The 19,806-nt window shown below is 39.4% G+C and overlaps 1 protein-coding gene across 1 annotated transcript; it reads right to left on the reverse strand.

Annotated features, from left to right (window-relative positions):
- Positions 1-3,885: 3,885 nt before the first annotated feature.
- LOC120532172 (G2/M phase-specific E3 ubiquitin-protein ligase-like) lies at positions 3,886-7,463 on the reverse strand. Its single transcript, XM_039758044.1, has 4 exons — positions 7,376-7,463; positions 6,149-6,215; positions 5,345-5,559; positions 3,886-4,133 (listed from the first exon to the last, which is right to left on the reverse strand). Exons 1-4 carry the CDS (start codon positions 7,392-7,394, stop codon positions 3,889-3,891), a joined length of 546 nt encoding a protein of 181 aa, XP_039613978.1. The 5' UTR covers positions 7,395-7,463; the 3' UTR covers positions 3,886-3,888.
- Positions 7,464-19,806: the final 12,343 nt, after the last annotated feature.

Below are 19,806 nucleotides of genomic sequence, written 5' to 3' on the forward strand. Positions count from 1 at the left end.
AAGCGTAAATGTAATTTATTTTTTATTTTAGTCATTTTTTATTTTAGTCAGTGGGAATGAACACACACTTTTGGTCACCGGTTGGATTACGCAGTACTTCTACGCAGGATACAAATATGAGGTCATTCTAGATTTTTTGAAAATTTATCACGGAATAAGTATGTGTTTAAGAAGTTTGAAAATGCGCCTGAAAGAACTGGAATTATCAAAACGTAGGAATTACTCCAATATAAGTCAAGTACGTGAGGCCAAGGAGATCGAGATACAAGGGCCGGGTCAGCTTCTTGGATATAGAATGATGCATCAGGTGTTACTGCAGAAATATAAACTGCGCGTGAGGCGACGTGATGTCATGAATTTGTTGTCTGAAATTAATCCGTCTGCAACTTCAGCTAGGAGGACAAGGAGATTTGTCCGAAGAGTGTACCACTCACTGGGTCCAAACTACGTTTGGCATGTAGATGGATATGATAAATTAAAGCCTTACGGCATAGTGGTAAACGGGTGCATCGATGGCTTTTCAAGAAAGATTTTATGGCTTTCATGCGGACCAACGAATAATAACCCAGCAGTAATTGCAACAAATTCTGTGCTTTGTGTAGCAAAATTTGGGATTGTACCAATGAGGCTGAGGACGGATTGCGGAACAGAAAACACTTTGATAGCAGCAATGCAGTGCACGTTGCGCTCTCAAGGAAACGACCACTTTGCTGGTGCAGCTAGTCATGTTTATGGTACTTCTGTAATGAATCAGAGAATAGAATCCTGGTGGGCACATTTCAGAAAGCAACGGTAAGAATATTTGTGTATATATTTTGGTATAGTAAGTGCAGGCGTAACTTACTTAGTAACTGCAAAATGTTTATGAACAATGTTAAAAAAACAGCTTTCCCCCTGCATCATAGACTTGATTTATTTTAAATGTGTAACTGCGTGCAGTTTTCCAGTCCATAACCTTTAAAGTGATATATTTTACTGATTGCCCTTCACTGAAAGCTTTATTACTTCAGTAAACAAAACAATTTAAAAAACGCAATTAAAAATGCATCCAAAGCTATATTTAAGTAGCTCTTGCATTTCGTTTCATTCAGGTCACAGTTCTGGATGGAAGTCCTGGTGGATCTGAAAGATCCTGGCAATTTCCGTGGTAGCCACCAGCATAAATATTTGCTGCGCTTTGCTTTTCTTGAATTGATGCAAAAGGATTTGAATGAATTTAAAGACCTCTGGAACCAACACAGAATTAGACCCTAAAGGATGTAAGCTTGTCCTTCTGGAATTCCCAGTGAGATTTTTAGCCTACCACATAGGTATGAATAAATGGATATATGTAAATCGACAGTTTCAATTCCATTTAGAATAATTAGAAAATATAAAAAAAAATATCTTGCCAGGACTAAGTTCTTTGTTTTAATCATCAGTAAAAGTAAAGAGCTAAGTTTGTAAGGGAAGAGTTACAGATTTTAAAATTGTATGATTCAATTTAAGAATGTTCTCAAGTTTCAACTACACAGTACTTAATTAATTGTATAGACTTCTGAATATATTCTTTTTTTTTTTTTTTCCTTCTTTTAAACATATTACTTATTTGTCTAGATTCCAATCAAGAAACTTTGGATACGTTGTTTCAGAAGAGAAGCTTCGTCAACTGGCAACACAATGCAAGGAAATTTGCAATTGTGGAGATGAAACCATACAAGAATATTTAGATTTCATAAAGCAGCAGTACAATTTACAAACTCCACTCGCATGGAGATCTGCTGTAGAATTATTTTTGAGGCTAAAAGAAATTTGTAATATCTGAATATTTTGTAGTATGTATTGATGTGGTTTGTTTTTTCTTGTGTAGGTCGCGATGTAAAGTACTATCACTTCTCTCATTTATTTTAGCTAATATTGTAACACTTTTTATATTAAATATATTTTGGGTATTCTCTTTCCCGAGTGCATTTTTAGATCTTGCATAATTTAAATTAGTTATTCCAGCACCATCAAGCATGTACCAGAAACCACCTGTAGACAGGACTTGCAAATTGAAACACAAATTGAATTGATTTGAATTAACCTTCACAACCATGAAATTTAGTTATGAATTTGTCTGTTCCAGCTGCAAATATAACAATAAAAAGGCAACAGTGACAAGCATTATTTAATCTTTCAACAGTAGATGCACCAATGGTGACAATAACTTACAATATACAATAAATACATGATAAAAACTAATATTTGTAGAATTTCATTTTCACTTTTTTCTCTATAGGTTTTTATTAAGTAAAGTAAAAGCTGGTGGAAAGCAGTAGAAAGCTGGGGGGCAACAGGCATTTCACCGGTTTTGACTGATCGGGAAAGAATGCACATAAAACAATGGTTTATAGTTTAAAATGACGCAACTTGTTTGTATCGTTCTGCTTTTAGGTATACTATCCTCCCTGCTACCCTAAAGATTTCATATTTTCTCATGGTTCCTTGTGGCCTTCTGCAGTCTGGCATATAGAATGACATAATCATCACACATTACAAGTTTTACAATCAAAGCAGTAGAGGTGCAGTCATTGTTGTACAAAGAGCAAATGGCTGGAGACAGAAAATGTCCCTGAGGCAATCCCATGTTTCTGAGCAGGGGCTCTTTTACATGTCTACCCTGTTCCACAGCCTAGAATCTGCTCCTCAGAAAGTCAGAAATCAGAGATTTGTACAATTGTCCAAGTTTGCATTGGATACATTGTTTTGGAGAAGTCTACGTGACCATCATCATCAGGTCCTTCCATGAAAACCCTAAATACAAAGAGGACTGTTTGACTTATGTTAGGTAGATTGCCCAGAGGGGACTGGGCGGTCTCTTGGTCTGGAACCCCTACAGATTTTTTTTTTCTCCAGCCTCTGGAGTTTTTTTGGTTTTTTTTTCTGTCCACCCTGGCCATCGGACCTTACTCTTATTCTATGTTAATTAATGTTGACTTATGTTTATTTTTTATTGTGACTTCTATTTTTCTATTCATTTTGTAAAGCACTTTGAGCTACATTTTTTTGTATGAATATGTGCTATATAAATAAATGTTGATTGATTTGATTGGAGAGGTTCAGCTACAATGATAAATGATGTAATAAAATCCTTAAACAGGATTGTGAGCTATAAGTACCTTGGCAGTTTGAATAGTGTAAGAAGTAGTAAATATTGTGGTTTTTTTTTTTACTGATGTACAATTAAAGGTTGACAGTAGTTAAACAATTAAATGTTTTGTTTCTTGAACTTGTAAGTGTCAGGAAAGGTTAAACAGGATAGACTGTTTCTGTTCAAAAGTCGATTACCAAAATAATTATAATTGAACTGGAAATTGAAGTCAACCATCATATTTTATTTGAAAATGAACATTAATTTTACAAATGTTTGTTTAATAACAACAAGATCACTTCAATGGTACATCTCAGAGAAGCAACATTAACAAGGTTCAAGTCAAACTATTTCAAAAGTATGGTTTAAAACCTTACATAATATGAAATATAAAAAAAGCTCTTAGTATTACATTGTAAAATTTCTATTTACACAAAATATGTATAAACATAAAACTTAGCAACTTCCTTTCTCTGAAAAATTAACATCATTAATAACATAATTGCAAACAAAATGTAACTGTGCACAACTGACCAAAATGAAATTACGTGAAAAATGACTGATGGAAGATCCTGGTTATTCGGTATTAAAGAAAAAATGTCCATGTTTGCAAAATGAACTCAAGCAACTTTAAATGTAAAATTAGCCAAAAACGTTCAAAACATAATAACTGACATAGCTAATATTACATTTTCCACAAAAATTATACTGAAAGAGCAAGTTCAGGGCTGGCAAAAATATGATGATTGGTATTCTTTCATTAATTATATCAGAATTTAGTGTTGTCCAAATCCAGGTGAGTTTAAAATACCAAAATTCATATGATATTTGAATTTATCATATGTTTTATGTATGGGGATGCTTAAAGAATTGGTGCATGTTTGAGCAATGGGATATGGTGACTCATTATGCAAGAAATTAACTGTTGGCTTTGGATGGAAGCCGATTGGTGGGATTGAGGAAACACCAGTTGAGAACATGAGGATATCTTCCAAAGATGGTTCAGCAAATGATGTTTTACCTAAGAAAATATAAGCACATGTTAATATCAGTTGTTTCACATATTAAGTAACTCATTCACATTGCCCTCTTTTTCATAGCACCACATCATTGAACAAAGTTCTGGCCCACCCTAGTTGTTACATATTGATCACTCACACTATTTAACACAGTGAGATGATAACTGTCTATCTCTAAACAGCAGGCAGATAATTCATACAACAAAACAATTCATATAACATGTTTGTGCTTCTTAAATATGTAATCATTTTATTGGAATGCGTTATTAAAGTTTAAAACTTTGTGAAGTATGAAACCCAGAATGAATCTGTAGCACTGTTGTCCTTTGATGTTATTACTTCAAGCAGTTTCAACCAGTATTATACATTTTGTGCATAGCATAATGCATGATGTGCATCACATTTAATTTTGTTGCTAAATACACAAAATGAATTGTACAGATAAGCATAACTATTTTATATGCATGTGTTTTGACCAAACTGTTTTTCCTTTTCCTCTTTCCTTAATATCTGGATTAATATCTTCAGATTCAGTAACACTATACTGTGCAACCCCAATGTCAGCAGCTTTGTTGCATTGTATAATTTATTCTTGCTGGTCCCATTCCTGATCACGTGGCATAGCAGCCCAAACCTATGATTAGGTGTCATACTGTACTGTATATAAAGCTTTGTAAACAATAGTCAGTGTTAATTAAAATATTACAGTAATATCTAATCAATCCAAAACACATAGTAAAAGTAATCTTTAAACATTAATGATAAATTGGAACCACCCTGAGAGATCCACACCCTTATTTCTTTGTTGGTTAAGAGATGTGACAACTTTAGTTTAATGTTGGTGAAATAAACAACCAATATAACAGGCATAAATTCATTAATTAATACAGTATATGCATAAATTGCTAGCCAGCTAAAAAGGCCTATGAATTGTAAAAGTTAAAAAAGCAGAAATTGCTTAATTGGTTTATCTTAGTTGTGTGTTTATCAGAAGTAAATTATTGAACGCTGATTTGTACTCTAAACTTGTGGGCACACAGAATACAAACTCTCATCCTGTGGACAGAACCTTGTGTGTCTCCTGCTGCGCTTACATTCAGTGTAGTTTTTTTCATAAATTGTGTAAGGTGAAAATCTACATGTACTATACACAATATTACATATTTCAGTAAGTATACTAAACAAATATTTTCTCCAATACTTGAATTCAGACCTTCAATATCTAACAAGTAGTCTGCCCAGTATGCAGCTATCCTCAGTTCCTCTTGTCTTCTGTTGCTACCAGGCTGGCTAAACTCAGCTTTAAAAAGATTCTCTATAATTTCAGCTGTTATTTTTTTCTCAGAAAAACAGAAGTATTTCATGAATCCTGATGGATTTTGTTTCATTGCTTCAAGAACATTTAGTGTGGCTAGTCCTTCTTTGAACCTGCAAACAACATATACAAATAAAGATTAGGTTATTATTAGGTTTTTATATACAGCACTTATTTCATACTCTGAATATTACAAGGTGAGTGTCATTAGAAAACAATAAATAAAATGCATTTACCAAGAGACTGAGTTGACAATATAGACCAGGCAATGTAAAACCACCTTTAATGCCCAAGGAAGGACATACTCAAGAGAGGATATTTCATTACTGTGATGTACTGTACATCATGTTAAGAAAGGTGGTCAGTGTCTGTCATCCTTACTGCATATAGTGTTATGACTATATAAGATGTTATGGATAGCTTAGCAGCTTAGGGAATGCAGAAGCCCTGATGATATGATACATTTGCCAATTGTAACCTGGACAAACAGGATGATACCAGAAGACCAAAGATATAGTTCACATAAAAAAATATTAAATTCTGAACACAATGCAAGATAAATCATCAACCCACTCCTCCCTAATATGAATGGGATTAGGCAGGTTTGAGAATGTAATGCATGTCACATTATGATCTCGGTGAAGCATAAAACGCGTTGCCCAAAAACACGGACCACATACTAATATGACCATCAACACACACCTGTATATTGTGATGTCAACTTCTGAGGATATGTTTCCATAAGATCTGCAGCACTGTTTGCTAGAACCTCAGGAGTACAGATGCAAACATTTCTTGGTTTTAGTGCATTTCTCACAGAAACTATAATGTGTCACTTTTTGCCATTTTCTGAGGAGCACTCACAATGAGATATTGTTTCCAAAATCTTTGACATGTCAACAGAAGTAATTGCTATGAACATACAGATCTACAATGTAAATACACTGTTGCAATGAAAACCAACAAGTCTTTCTAGCACACATACACACTGATAATAAAACAAGCATTTGGACTTCCCTTTAGCTTTGCTATGTTTGCTGCTAAAACAGGGTTTACTATTTTTTTTCTTTACATTTCCTGTGTTCAGAAATAATACATTATAGTGCAAATTAATATGTTAGTAGTACTATTTTTTATTACTTCAAATGAATGCCAGCACTATACAAACGATTAAGAAACAGTCACCATTTAAGGGTGACATTTTGGGGCAGTGGAAGAGCTGGTACACTCGCAGTAAGAGACCTAGGTTTGTGTCCTGGGTCCTTCCTGCATGGAGTTTGCATGCTCTTCCCATCACTGATTGGGACTCCTCTGGGTGGTGCTCTGGTTTCTTCCCACTGTCTAAAGACATATAGGTTAGGTAATTGGTGACACTAAATTGGCTCTAGTGTGTGTTTGATGTGGTTAGTGTATGTGTGTGTGAGATTGCCCAGAAATGGACTGGCGCCCTGTCAACAGTTTGTTCCTGCTTATTGTCCTATTCTAGCTGGGATAGGCTTAAGCCCTCCTGTAACCCTCACCTGAATTAACCAGGTTAGTAAATGACATCATATATTCACCATTACCCTATATTCTTTGCTGCTGCTAGTTTATACAGTATATGACTAAAGTCATGTGGTATATTGTATGTGCCACATTCCTCAGCAATACATGAAAATTTGGATTAGCTATTAACTACTACTTAATTTCACTTTCATTACATTTATTCTGATGAAAATCATGGTGGCAACATGCTCAGCTAGACAAATGTCATTGAATCTTCAATATCTTTTGCCAAATCCTCCTGGGGAATTCTGAGACACTTCCATGCTGGTCAAGAGGCATAATCCCTCTAGTGTGTCATTTGTTCACTTCTAGTTTAATGTAAATGCTACTTCCTCATCTTGGTAACTTTTAGAATTTATAAATAAAGCATTTATTACAGCTTACCTTTGAATACAAGCAGCATTTCTGGTGAAAAAATACCACTTCAGATAATCTTCCACAATTTTGTCTTTATCAGAAAGCTCCCTGATAACATGGCAAAGACATCCCGCTATCATAAGCATTGTAGCATGCACCTCCACTATACTCCTAAGACATTCCACTGAGGACGATGACTTGATCTAATTCATTTCAAAGTTATAATAAAATGTAACATTAATAGCAGTCAGTCACAAAGAAAAGAATGCATTTTTAAAATATGAAAAGTATATTTAATTCAAAAGTTTGCAAACAAATTTATAGCACTTGCCCAAAAAGGAACCCAAGGGGTATTAAACCAACTTTTTTAATTACTTTAACATTTAGATTTATAGAAGCATATTTTGTTTGTTTAGTTGTTTTTACACATATTATGTATGGTTCTTTATATACATTATCTGTACACATTTTTTTTTTTAAATCTAACTGCTTTGTAGAAACTGGAGGCATTATAAAAGTAATTTAGTAATAGCCACTACCAAAGGACATCAAATATTTGACATGTCCAGGGTTCCAAAACATTTAAAACAGAAAAATACTATTACAATATCTATCTTCAAATACACTGATGACAACAGGGATGCAAAGGAGATCCTATTTATTCCCTGGATTACCCCACAGCATTGACTACCTTGCGGTCTAGGAGACACACATCTAAGTATGGTAGCCTAATGGAACACATATACACAGAGCATTTCAAATTAAAAAGGGTCTTATGTATTACATAACAATCTAATTTATTGTATTAAAATCAAATACATTACAAATAATATGTACTTATATATTTGCATGAAACATGCATAGACAAACAAAACAATGTTAGCACAGTGAAATAAATATCAGTTTAGTTTTCTCACAAACAATCCTAATTAATGAAGTATACAATTTTCAAAAAACACTAAAACATTCTGTGGAAGAAGCATTACTGTATTACTGTGCATTTAAGTCTTTAAAACTTAAAATGCAGATAAATTCACGTAATACCTTTTGTAGCATCTGTATTTCTGGATCACAAACATCTTTTGTATCAGGGGAAAAGTTACCTTCACATAAAACATAGTTGAACAAGTTTTTTGAAAGGAACTGTGGCCCAGGACCACCATGGACACAGTGATCATTCACCCAATCATGAAATATTCATCATTATCAAATGCTAAAACAAAAACAAAGTTCAAAACCAGTCACCACATCCATTCAACTACCCATTGCTTAAATTAACTTATTTCAGCCATAGTTAATGCACATTATATAATGGCTACACTGGGCAAATGACAAGAAATCATACACGTACAAGATGTCAGTCCACTACAGGATGTGACAGCTCATAATACTCACCAGCACTGTCACAGGTCAAGTATTTTTCAGTTTCCCTTCCTTCAAATAGTGTTCTGTCTTTAAGATGTTGCATTAGGAGTTCTAAAAATTCTCGCTTGGGTCCTCCTGTGTCAATGCCACTTTCCATGTAGCCAGTATTATCACTGAATTTCACTAAAATGGTGTGTGCTGGATCAAAGGATGAACGCTTAAAACCACGTAGAGCTCCATCCCAAATGTCAGCTCTGTTTATATTGAACCGTGAGACTTTTTCAGACTTAATCTGCATAGCTAAATAAATATTCCAGGATGTCTTCCACACTAACTGTTTTGTCATTAAAACTGTATGCAAAAATTAAAAACGGGAGAAATAAAATTTACTTTTTACAAATAACCAGTATAAGTGAACTAGTGAGGAAAAAGTATATGAAAAAAGCAACAGCCACAATATCTGTAGGATATATAACAAGATTTTACATAACCATGAGTTGTTCTAAAGAACATATAAATGAAACAGATATTAAATCATTATTAAATAACAATTACCATATTAACTACATTTATTCAGACTGGAAGAGAAAGTGTTACCACAGAAACTTACCAATCAACATTGTGAGCAAATTCATCTTCTGATGAGCTACTAGTATCACTTTCAACTAGAATTGGAGTGTAAACCTCTGTATATGTTCTTGGAAAAAATAAGAAAGCAATTACATATTGAGATAGAAGGATCAATAGTAAAAGTGATGAATTTCAAAATGTTGCCTATAGACAAACTGGACCATCCTACCCATGAAATCTACTACGTTGTTGTTCTTATCATCTTATTGTATTTTTATATTGTAAGAAATTTTAAATAAATTACATTTATTACTACTTTGCCCATAAGTAACAATCTGGCTAATGTGCGACACTACTACATAAACTAATAAAATTCAAAAAAGGACATAGCAGCACTAGAAAAAGTCCAGAGAAGAGCGATTAGGCTGATTTAGGGCTACAGGGGATGAGTTATGAGGAAAGATTAAAAGAGCTGAGTCTTTACAGTTTAAGGAGAAGGAGATTAAGAGGAGACCTGACTGAAGAGTTTAAAATGATCAAGGGAATTAGTCCAGTGGATCGAGACTGTTATTTTAAAATAAGTTCATCAAGAACACGGGGACACAGTTGGAAACTTGTTAAGGGTGAATTTCACACAAACATTAAGAAGTTTTTCTTTACAAAAAGAATCACAGACACTTGGAATAAACTACCAAGTAGTGTGGTAAACAGTTGGATTTTAGAGACTTTCAAAACTCGACTTGATGTGTTTTTAGAAGAGTTAAGTGGATAGGACCGGCGAGCTTTGTTGGGCTGAATGACCTGTTCTTGTCTAGAATCAATATGAAAACGTGATTATTTACATATATATTACATTTGTAAGAGTATCCTCTTATTTGAATGTTACATTTGAAGATGATTTGAGTCCTAAGGCATGCATTAAAGACATTACTAATTTTAAATTGCTTGGTTTGCAAATGTACTTTAAGTGGTATTCATGCTAAATAATGAAAAGAAAAAAAAGTTTTAATTTGTGTCTATTAATACATGTAATATTGATAACAATTGAGATACTATAAAATACTTTGTTCAGCAACATATTCAACAGAAATTATATAGGTAGCATTGTTGATAATACCTGTAGCAATGTGAACCCGTACTAACACTAGTGTAGCTTGTGGAAACATCCTTTGATGATGTGCTTGCTATATTTTGCTTTTCATTTGATACAGGATTAATCAAAGACATCTATTAAAACAGAAACTGAAAATCAAAACAGTTTAAAGTAACAAACACAACAGGCACAGAATTACAGTAATTTACTAATACTGTATTTTAATTCAATTAAATTCTCATTTTGTACAGCACTTTTTTTTAACTTAATGCAGACACTGAGCTCTGTGTCAAGTTTTCAGGTAAAATGCAATTACAACTTTTCTAATTATATAATGAGTACATAAAACGTATTGAGATAAACAGAGCTCAGCACTATTTGTTCCTTGATTAATTGTTGAACTATGGCCAGTTAACAACTGAGGAGATGAAAACAACAATTCAGTCAGTGAGAATTTGTAGCAACCTGCATTTTAAACTGCAAACATGGTTTTAAACTACTGTTATATTTTTTGTTTTAGCTGAAATTGTTACTAATGCAGTTACTCCTAGTGGAGGATCTCTTTATAACGTTTGGTCTAATTGTGCTCTTTATAATATGAGTATTAATTCATTTAGATTTTGCTAAAGTAGCTAATTTAAAAATGCCCCATAGCAGGAATTTTAGGCACCAGCTCCAGAAAAGTTACAGGTGGGATAAGAAGGCTGTGTCCTGGGATGAACTCTGATCAGTCAGCCAGGTAGTTTTGCTGTCATATATTTTCAGATAAATTAAAAGATCCTCTCTAGTCAGGATGAAAACCATCTCTCTTGAAAACTCCAGGCCTTTCTCAAAAATCATCCAAATTAATCACAAAGACTCTTCTTTTATTTGAACACCAGATCTCTAACCAGCACTGAATGGAATAAAATCTAATCCATCACTTCTAATCCTGGTGTGGACAGACAATTAAATTCCAACTTTTTCTTTATCTTTAGTGCAAAAGGTTATTAAATTTGTCTTTAATAAAAAAAAAGATTGCTGTAAAATTATATTATTAGTGTCACCATGAAGCAGTAAGGTAGATAGTATATGTATTAGTAAAATATATCAGAGTAAAGTAATCAAAGATAAGAAAAAAATATGAAACCGTATACACAGGATAGATAAGCATGAACAAACATTTCAGATTTACCACATCTTTACTCCTTGCAGTTAGATTTTCATTTTTTTCCCTGGGGGAGCTGTGGATAAAAAGCTGGAAGATAAAAGTGAATTCCAAAATAAAAAAAAAAAAAAAATTACAAATTAAAACAGTAACTGGGTTTCTACACAATGCACTTGCTAGTTAGCTGTTTATACAGAACATTTGGGTGAAACATTATGACAACTGTTTTATTTTAAGCGCTACTTACACTACATTTCACTATGAAAGGTTTAGCTGAGCTGATTATGAATGAATAAACCAATTAATTGATTGATTGATTGATTGTTTACCACAGTATCATTGGGAGAGTCCTCTTTTTTCTGTTTTGGATGAATAGTCACTTCTTCAGGATCACTACTGTCATTTTCTGCAAAAATATTAGTTAAATAATTAAAAGTTAACCACCAACTAAAAATGCAGAATTGTATCCTAAACAGTTGAGTATATGTATACTCACTAATAATGTACAAGATGCTCAAATTCCTCATGCATATATTTTCAAATAAATCACTAAAAACCACAATATTTATTTTCTTTCTTGATAGTAATTTAAGTAATAAACATACTTTGATACATCCGTAAAAAACTACGAAAAATGTAAAATTTTTACATTTTTAAACAGGTTGTCACAAGTTGTGCATAACTAGGAACTGATCAACCCATCAAACTGTATAAGTTATTTTTCTACTATTTACAAAACAATTAACTTTTAAAAATTAACCCTTTGCTTCTGTGATTTGTAATTAAATATACACAAATACTTAAATATTAATTGGTTCTGAACCTACCTAATTTATTGTATTCAGCCTCTGGGCAGATGAAGAATGTTATTCTATTTAATTGCTTGCCAATTTCATTTTTGTAGTCTTGCAGTATAAAATTATTTGCAGATCCAGGTATTTTATTAACAAGACTCCCATCAGCATACAAAAGCACATATGGGCCTGGTGGTAAATCATTGTTGAATGTGCAGAGTTTTGTCTCAGCAGCGTGCAAAAGTTCATTTTTGGAACTTCTTAAAGAAATTCGAAGTGATAATGTCCTGCCTCTTTCTTTTTAACATTCCCCCACACTCCCTCATAATTCCTACATTAATCTACATACAGAAAAAGTAATGAAGAAAGAAATAATGAAACATGATAAAATAAATAAAAAGAAAGTAGTTTTGCATAAACTGGATTAGAAATTACAATCAGAAATTAAAAAACGCATTTATGTTCATTTATATTGTAGCGACCTGTGGTCGAGTCTTGAAGTTTTGCGAGCCGATCTCTGCCGTGCACCTCTTCCAAGCTGTCGGCTAGCAGGTTGCCAGCGTTAGGCACGCAGCTGCACCCGGCTCTCTAAGTAACGAGCACTCGTGTCCCATACACCGCACGACTACGAGTGTCTCGGCAGCACGCAGCTGTACCCAGCTTCTTAAGTAACGAGCACTCGTGTCCCATACACCGCACGACTCCGAGTGTCACCGGCATCAATTGCTCAGATAAAATCTTCGCAATGAATAACAGCTCTGTCCTGTTGTATCTCTTTATTCACAGATAGCCAGTAAACAAAGCTCGACATTACTGCACTACCATGGTCAAGGTCATGCACGAAGACACATTACACATAAACGGTACTTTTTTACAAAATAAATAACCCCGGACGGCGATGACCCAAACCCACCCAACTAATTGAATACAAACACAACAATTATTTACAAGTTAAAACATTAATAAATACAACAGGAAAACAGTATAAAAAAACAGTGAACGTACAACCTTCCCACAATGCATCACTCCGGCAGCACTGACTGCCGGGTCGCTACATAGCCCCCTCCCAAGAGGGTTTAGTGTCCTCACAACCCTAATCGCTACATTCAAAGTCTGTTAAATATCCCGGTCGGCGACGAACACGCTTTGGCCGGTTTGACTTGCCACTACTCGTGTCAGGTGCAGTCCGGAGACTTTCAATGTCTGTCTCGACACCGAGTGTGGAGGTTGGAGAGCCACTTTGAGTTCCAATTCCTTCTGGTGCTGGGGCCAATGGGTGGTATGGTGCTAAGCGATCTTTATGTAGCACCACCCGTCTGCCCCCTCCAGGCATTCGGACTCGAAAAACAACTTCTGAAATTATGTCCAGAATTTCTCCCGGTCCCTGCCAATGGTGTGTCAGTTTTGGGGACAACCCCCGTTTCCTTTGTGGGCAAAAGACCCACACTTTGTCCCCTTGTTTGAAAGTTGGGCCATGAGCCCGATTGTCATATGCCCGTTTCTGACGGGCTCCAGCTCCCGCTAGTGCCTCCCTGGCCAGTTGATGCACGGTGTTCAGCCGCTCTTTTAGTCGTCGAAAATAATCCGTCTCGTGACCGCCAGCAAGCTCAGGCTCAGGGGGCGAGCCAAACACCAAGTCCACCGGCGTGCGCATCTCCCTTCCGAACATCAGCCCCGCCGGTGTGCACTGACTCGATTCCTGAACAGCCGTCCTATACGCCCACAAGACCAGAGGCAAATGTTGATCCCAGTCTCTCTGGTGTTGACTAGTGAGGATCGCAAGTTGGGCGGCCAGGGTGCGGTTAAACCGTTCAACCAGTCCATCGCTTTGAGGGTGAAGGGAGTAGTCGGGTCTTCTTCACCCCAGCCGCTGACACACCTCTTTAAACAACCGGCTCTCAAAGTTCCGCCCCTGGTCGCTGTGCAGTTCATTCGGCACCCCGAATCGAGTGAACATTTCGTCCAGCAACTTTTGACGGCGTGGAGGCACTTTGATCTGGAATGGCGTATGCCTCCGGCCATTTGGTAAAGTAGTCCATCGCCACTAAAACAAAGCGATTTCCGGCCTCTGTGGTAGGGAAAGGACCCAGCACATCTACCCCAATCCTCTCCATGGGAGCCCCGACGAGATATTGTTGGAGTGGCGCGTGAGGCGTTGGCCTGGTCCTTTCTGCGCCGTACAAGCGTCACAGCAGTGGGCGTGCATTTCCGCATCTTGTCGACATCCGGCCAATAGAATCGCTGCCGCAGCCGCGCACTGTCTTTGCATTTCCAAAGTGCCCAGATCCAGCGGCTCCATGGACCCAATGGAGGACCGTTATGCGTAAAGCCTGGGAACCAGAAGTTGCAGGCGGTCAGTCCCTCCCCTTGGTGCCTGCCATCTTCTGTAAATTACACCATCGTGTAACTCCAGGCTGCCCCACTGCGAATGTAACAACTTAAGTTCCGGCCCCTGGGAAGATACGGTTTGCCAATCGGGGCATTCCTGTGTCTCCAGCCAACCCCTGACCTTCTCCAGCACTTGGTCGTCTGCTTGTAGTTGCCGTATCTGGTCGATGGTGAATGGTTCCCCTGCCCCATCAGTGTCCTCTAGCCCGGCTGCTGCTGACGAGGGTCCCATACCCCTTTCTTCTTGCCGGCTGCAATATCGACAGTCATTGAGGACGCATGGTCGCCTGGAGAGGGCATCAGCATTTGCATGCTGCCGTCCTGGTCGGTGTTGCACCTCAAAATCAAACTCCTGCAGTATTTCTATCCACCTTGCTACCTGGCCCTCAGGTTGCGAAAGTTTAACAGCCATGTAAGGCTAGCATGGTCAGTTCGAATCGTAAACTTAGTGCCCAAAGGTAAGGCTTGAAGTGTCGCACTGCCAAGATCACTGCCAGTAGTTCCCGCCATGTAACGCAGTAGTTTCTCTCCGGCCGACTGAGGCTGCAGCTATAGTAGGCCACCACTCTTTCTCCGGTCTCCCCCTTCTGGGAGAGTACTGCGCCAACCCCCACATTACTGGCGTCCGTGTCCAAAATAAAGGGTTGGTTGGGGTCGGGGTAAGCCAGGATCGGTGCACTGGTAAGAGCAGTTTTTAATTGTTGAAAGGCAGCGGCGCAGTCCTCTGTCCACCCGAACTGTTGGCCCTTACTGTCAGCCGGTGCAAGGGGCTAGCAATAGTGGCAAAGTTTCTCACGAATCTCGGTAGTATGAGGCTAAGCCCAGAAAGCTCCGCAGCTCGGTAATGTTGGCTGGTGGGGCCAGTTGCTCCGGCGGTCACCTTTGTTGGGTCGGTAGCCACTCCACTCGCTAACCACATGTCCCAGAAACTGAGTCTGTTTGGAGAGGAGGTTACATTTCGCGGGGTTCAACCGCAACCCGGCGCTACGAATAGCTGTCAAGACTTCCCGTAAGTTGTGGATAGCCTGATCAAAGTCTCTGGCATGGATTAACAAATCGTCCAGATAGACCACACACCGGGTTCGGGGAATGTCTTTCAGGACCCGCTCCATCAGTCTTTCAAAAGTGGCTGGTGCATTACACAGCCCAAACGGCATCACCTTGAATTGCCACAACCCTTGCCCTATGGTGAATGCGGTTTTATGTCGGTCCTCTGGTGACAGTTCCACTTGCCAATACCCACTGCGCAAGTCCAAGCTGCTGAACCAGCAGGATCCAGCCACATAATCCAAGGCATCATCGATGCGTGGCAGTGGGTATGAGTCTTTTCTAGTGACTTCGTTTAACCTCCGAAGTCCACACAGGGGCGCCAACCCCGTTTTCTTCGTACCATAACCATTGGTGCAGCCCAGGGGCTGTCCGAGGGCTCAATAACATCGTTGGCTGCCATCTCACGAATCATTTCCTCGGCAGCTTGACGCTTCGCAAGAGGCAATCGGTGGGGCGCAAACGAATGGGGCGGCATGGCCAGTGTCTATGTGGTGTTTTACTAAATTTGTCCATGGTACAGTCCTCCTCCGAGCCGCAAAAATGTCCACGTAGTCACTCAAAAGTTGTTGAAGTTGCTCCTGCTGTGTCGCGTTCAGATGTTCCCCACTTCGGCGGCCCAATTCCTCCACAGCGGCAACTGTCTCAGCTGATGGGTGGTCGCTTGAGGAAGTCCGTTGGGAAGCACTGGTCTGAGCTGCAGCATTCTCCTGAGGATCCCCTTGAGTCTCTGCATCTCCTGAGCAGCGGTCGGGAGCGGTGAACCGTGGTATTCAGGCACATCCAAGCCAGCAGCCCTTCTAGGACGGTTCCAGCCCGATTGCAGCGGCACAGTCTCATTACCTAGGCAGAGGACGGCCCTAGAGACATCAACACATGCCCCCCAGTGGGCCAACAAGTCCAACCCGATGATGCACGGATCTTTAATGTCTGCAAGCCAGAATTCGTGGTTGGTCTGGCTCGTCCCCACCATCACAGACAACAGTTTCCTGCCGGGCATCACTGTCCGTTCACCCGTAACCGTGCGTAGCTCGCTATTTGTGGGGGTCCAGCCCTCGGGAAGAAGACTAGCTGTTTCTGGCAACACTCCTTTTCTCAGCAAACAAATAGTGGACCCCGTGTCCACTAAGGCACTGCATGGCCATCCATCAATAGTGCAGTCCAGGTATAGTCCGGTGGAAAATCCACAGCGCCCAACTTTGAAGCAGTCTTTGTTGAGGGTGCTGAAAAGCGGAGCGAGGGCCCCCTCACGGCCTCACCCCGATGTCGTTTCCCTGCGGTGATGCTGTATGAGGTAACGGACTTGGGGCAGGGCAATCCCTGGCAAAGTGCCCTGGCTCTCCGCCTCGAAAACAGTAGTCCACTCGTTGTCTCCGTCGGGGGGTGGATGTTGATTGGGCTCGGCTGACCTCCACTACCTCAGACAGGTCCCCTTACGCCCTTCGTTCAACGGCTCTTGTTAGTCGACTCGGTCGTGGTGTTCATTTTGTCGGTGACTCCGCCTGTAGTATGTCTTCGACCCGCTCAGCCTCTTTTATTGCCTCGCTCAAATCTCGGGTGACGATAGACAGACATGCTGGTGAAGACGTTCTGGTGTGAGGCCTCGCAGGAAAGCATGAAGTCCGAGTTCTTCCCTCACTGCTGTCGAGAAAGTAGGGTAACCTTTTCGTGTCAATACCCTGACGTCAGCGGCAAAGGCTCCTATACTCTCATCTTCATGCCGACGTCGGCTAATCAGCTTGTTTCTGCTGCATTCTGCTGAAGTTCTTTGCCCAAAGCGACTGGTGAGAGCAGCGGTGAGAGCCTGAAGATCACGACACTCTTCCGATGACAGATCAATGAGTACCTGAAGTGCGGGACCCTCCAAGGCAAGGGCCAAGTGTGTCGCAGCTTCCTTGCAGTTCCACTCATTGTGTATCGCGGCCAGATCCACTTGTGCGGGTAGGGTTCTAAAGGAGTCAATCCGCTGTATCGCGGTAGCTTAGCAGGCGACCGTGAGCAACGGATCGTCCGACTGGTAACCTGGGGTATCGCTGCGGCAGCCGGCGGCCTCCTCTGGCCGTGCTCAGAAGATTGCAACACTGTCCGGGGAATACTGGTACCATCAGGCGGTCTGCGCTTTTCTCCGCACAGCTCCGCTGATCAGGCGCTCTATCGTAATGCTGTTCTCCAAGATGGCACGCTCCAAATCTTCAAGACTCTGTTCCATGACGGCGTCTTCTAAACAGCCTGGTCTCCCACTTCTGACACCAATGTAGCGACCTGAGGTCGAGTCTTGAAGTTTTGCGAGCCGATCTCTGCCGTGCACCTCTTCCAAGCTGTCGGCTAGCAGGTTGCCAGCGTTAGGCACGCAGCTGCACCCGGCTCTCTAAGTAACGAGCACTCGTGTCCCATACACCGCACGACTACGAGTGTCTCGGCAGCACGCAGCTGTACCCAGCTTCTTAAGTAACGAGCACTCGTGTCCCATACACCGCACGACTCCGAGTGTCTCGGCATCAATTGCTCAGATAAAATCTTCGCAATGAATAACAGCTCTGTCCTGTTGTATCTCTTTATTCACAGATAGCCAGTAAACAAAGCTCGACATTACTGCACTACCATGGTCAAGGTCATGCACGAAGACACATTACACATAAACGGTACTTTTTTACAAAATAAATAACCCCGGACGGCGATGACCCAAACCCACCCAACTAATTGAATACAAACACAACAATTATTTACAAGTTAAAACATTAATAAATACAACAGGAAAACAGTATAAAAAAACAGTGAACGTACAACCTTCCCACAATGCATCACTCCGGCAGCGCTGACTGCCGGGTCGCTACAATATATTCATTCATGTTTCATAAAAATAAATAAGACGCACGTAAATAACGATACCTTTAATTAGTAATTGAACAGATTTTTAAAAAATATATTTCACGCGTGTAATATTTAAAATATTCAGACGTACCTGTACACAACTTACAGTATCCTTCTGAGACTTTCTTTTAGTGGTAAAATTAACGGATCTTTCTTTGTTTTTTATTTCTTTGAAACGAAAAAACTCCGTCAGTGTTGGAGAATTTTCAGGATGCTGGCGTCCTAAACATTTTCAAAAGGGTTATTCGCTTTAGCGAAAAAAACTACATATACTTAAATGCAAGAGACATATTACCTGTTGGTGGTCCTCCCAACGCCGCGGACAATTGGTCACCTGACGGCAGAAAGGCAAGTGATCGCCCACAGGTGGAACAAAAAGCTTGCGCAGCGCCCGTGCCCAGCTGACTGCCACAATAGGGACAAAACATTGTCTGCCTTTGGAGAATGAGAACGTTTGTTACAGGAAAAAGTGCAGTATTTGTAACAAAACGGTAAAATGAATGGTAAACCCTCGTTGGGGACGCAAACCCACCTACTGCACCGTCCATGCCCCCCGCGTCCGCAATACCACATGTGTTTGCACCATCGACCCACCAAATGGGACGACAACCAAATAAAGAGAAAGAAATCCATGCGCGTTTTCGCACTCAAAACTTTCTGATAAGAAAATATGTTATTAATAACACTTCGCGAGGAGTAAGAAGAAGCCGACACGACAGGGAGTAGCCGCAGTTATCTAGTTCAAGTTTGACATTTTTATTTTAAAAGTTTGTGAAGATGTTAAACTTTTTGCTCAGTTTCCCAAGACAACGTTTTTGTTTTTAATTACCAGGAAGTCACAAAAACTGTAGTTGTAAAGGGATTATATTTAACAAGAACAACCAGTATATGTTCGTCGTTTCTTATGAAATCTGGGCGATTATTACAACCAACTATCAACACCCTTCACTGAAGCGGACTTTCCCGCACTTAACATGTTCAATGCTCAGGGGATAAACGTTTACAGACCCTTGCAGTCGTCACACTGCATGTATACAGTATAATATATAGGTTTAAAATATACAGAATATTCTGCATTTCACCTTTAAATTTGATCAGTTGAAGATATCGTTGCACAGATTTCTCTTCTAACTACGCATGCAGAGATTTCGTTTTGAAAGTCGAATTTCCGGTGTGGACATTT

Source organism: Polypterus senegalus, chromosome 7 (genome assembly GCF_016835505.1).
Source record: "Polypterus senegalus isolate Bchr_013 chromosome 7, ASM1683550v1, whole genome shotgun sequence".
Taxonomy (NCBI): Eukaryota; Metazoa; Chordata; class Cladistia; order Polypteriformes; family Polypteridae; genus Polypterus; species Polypterus senegalus.

Coding starts and splice junctions, on each gene's coding strand:
- LOC120532172 (XM_039758044.1), bottom strand. Junction 5,560..6,148: donor GTTGACATCACAATATACAG/GTGTGTGTTGAT, acceptor TGTTGTTTGCAG/GTTCAAAGAAGGACTAGCCA. Junction 4,134..5,344: donor CTACTTGTTAGATATTGAAG/GTCTGAATTCAA, acceptor ATATTTTCTTAG/GTAAAACATCATTTGCTGAA.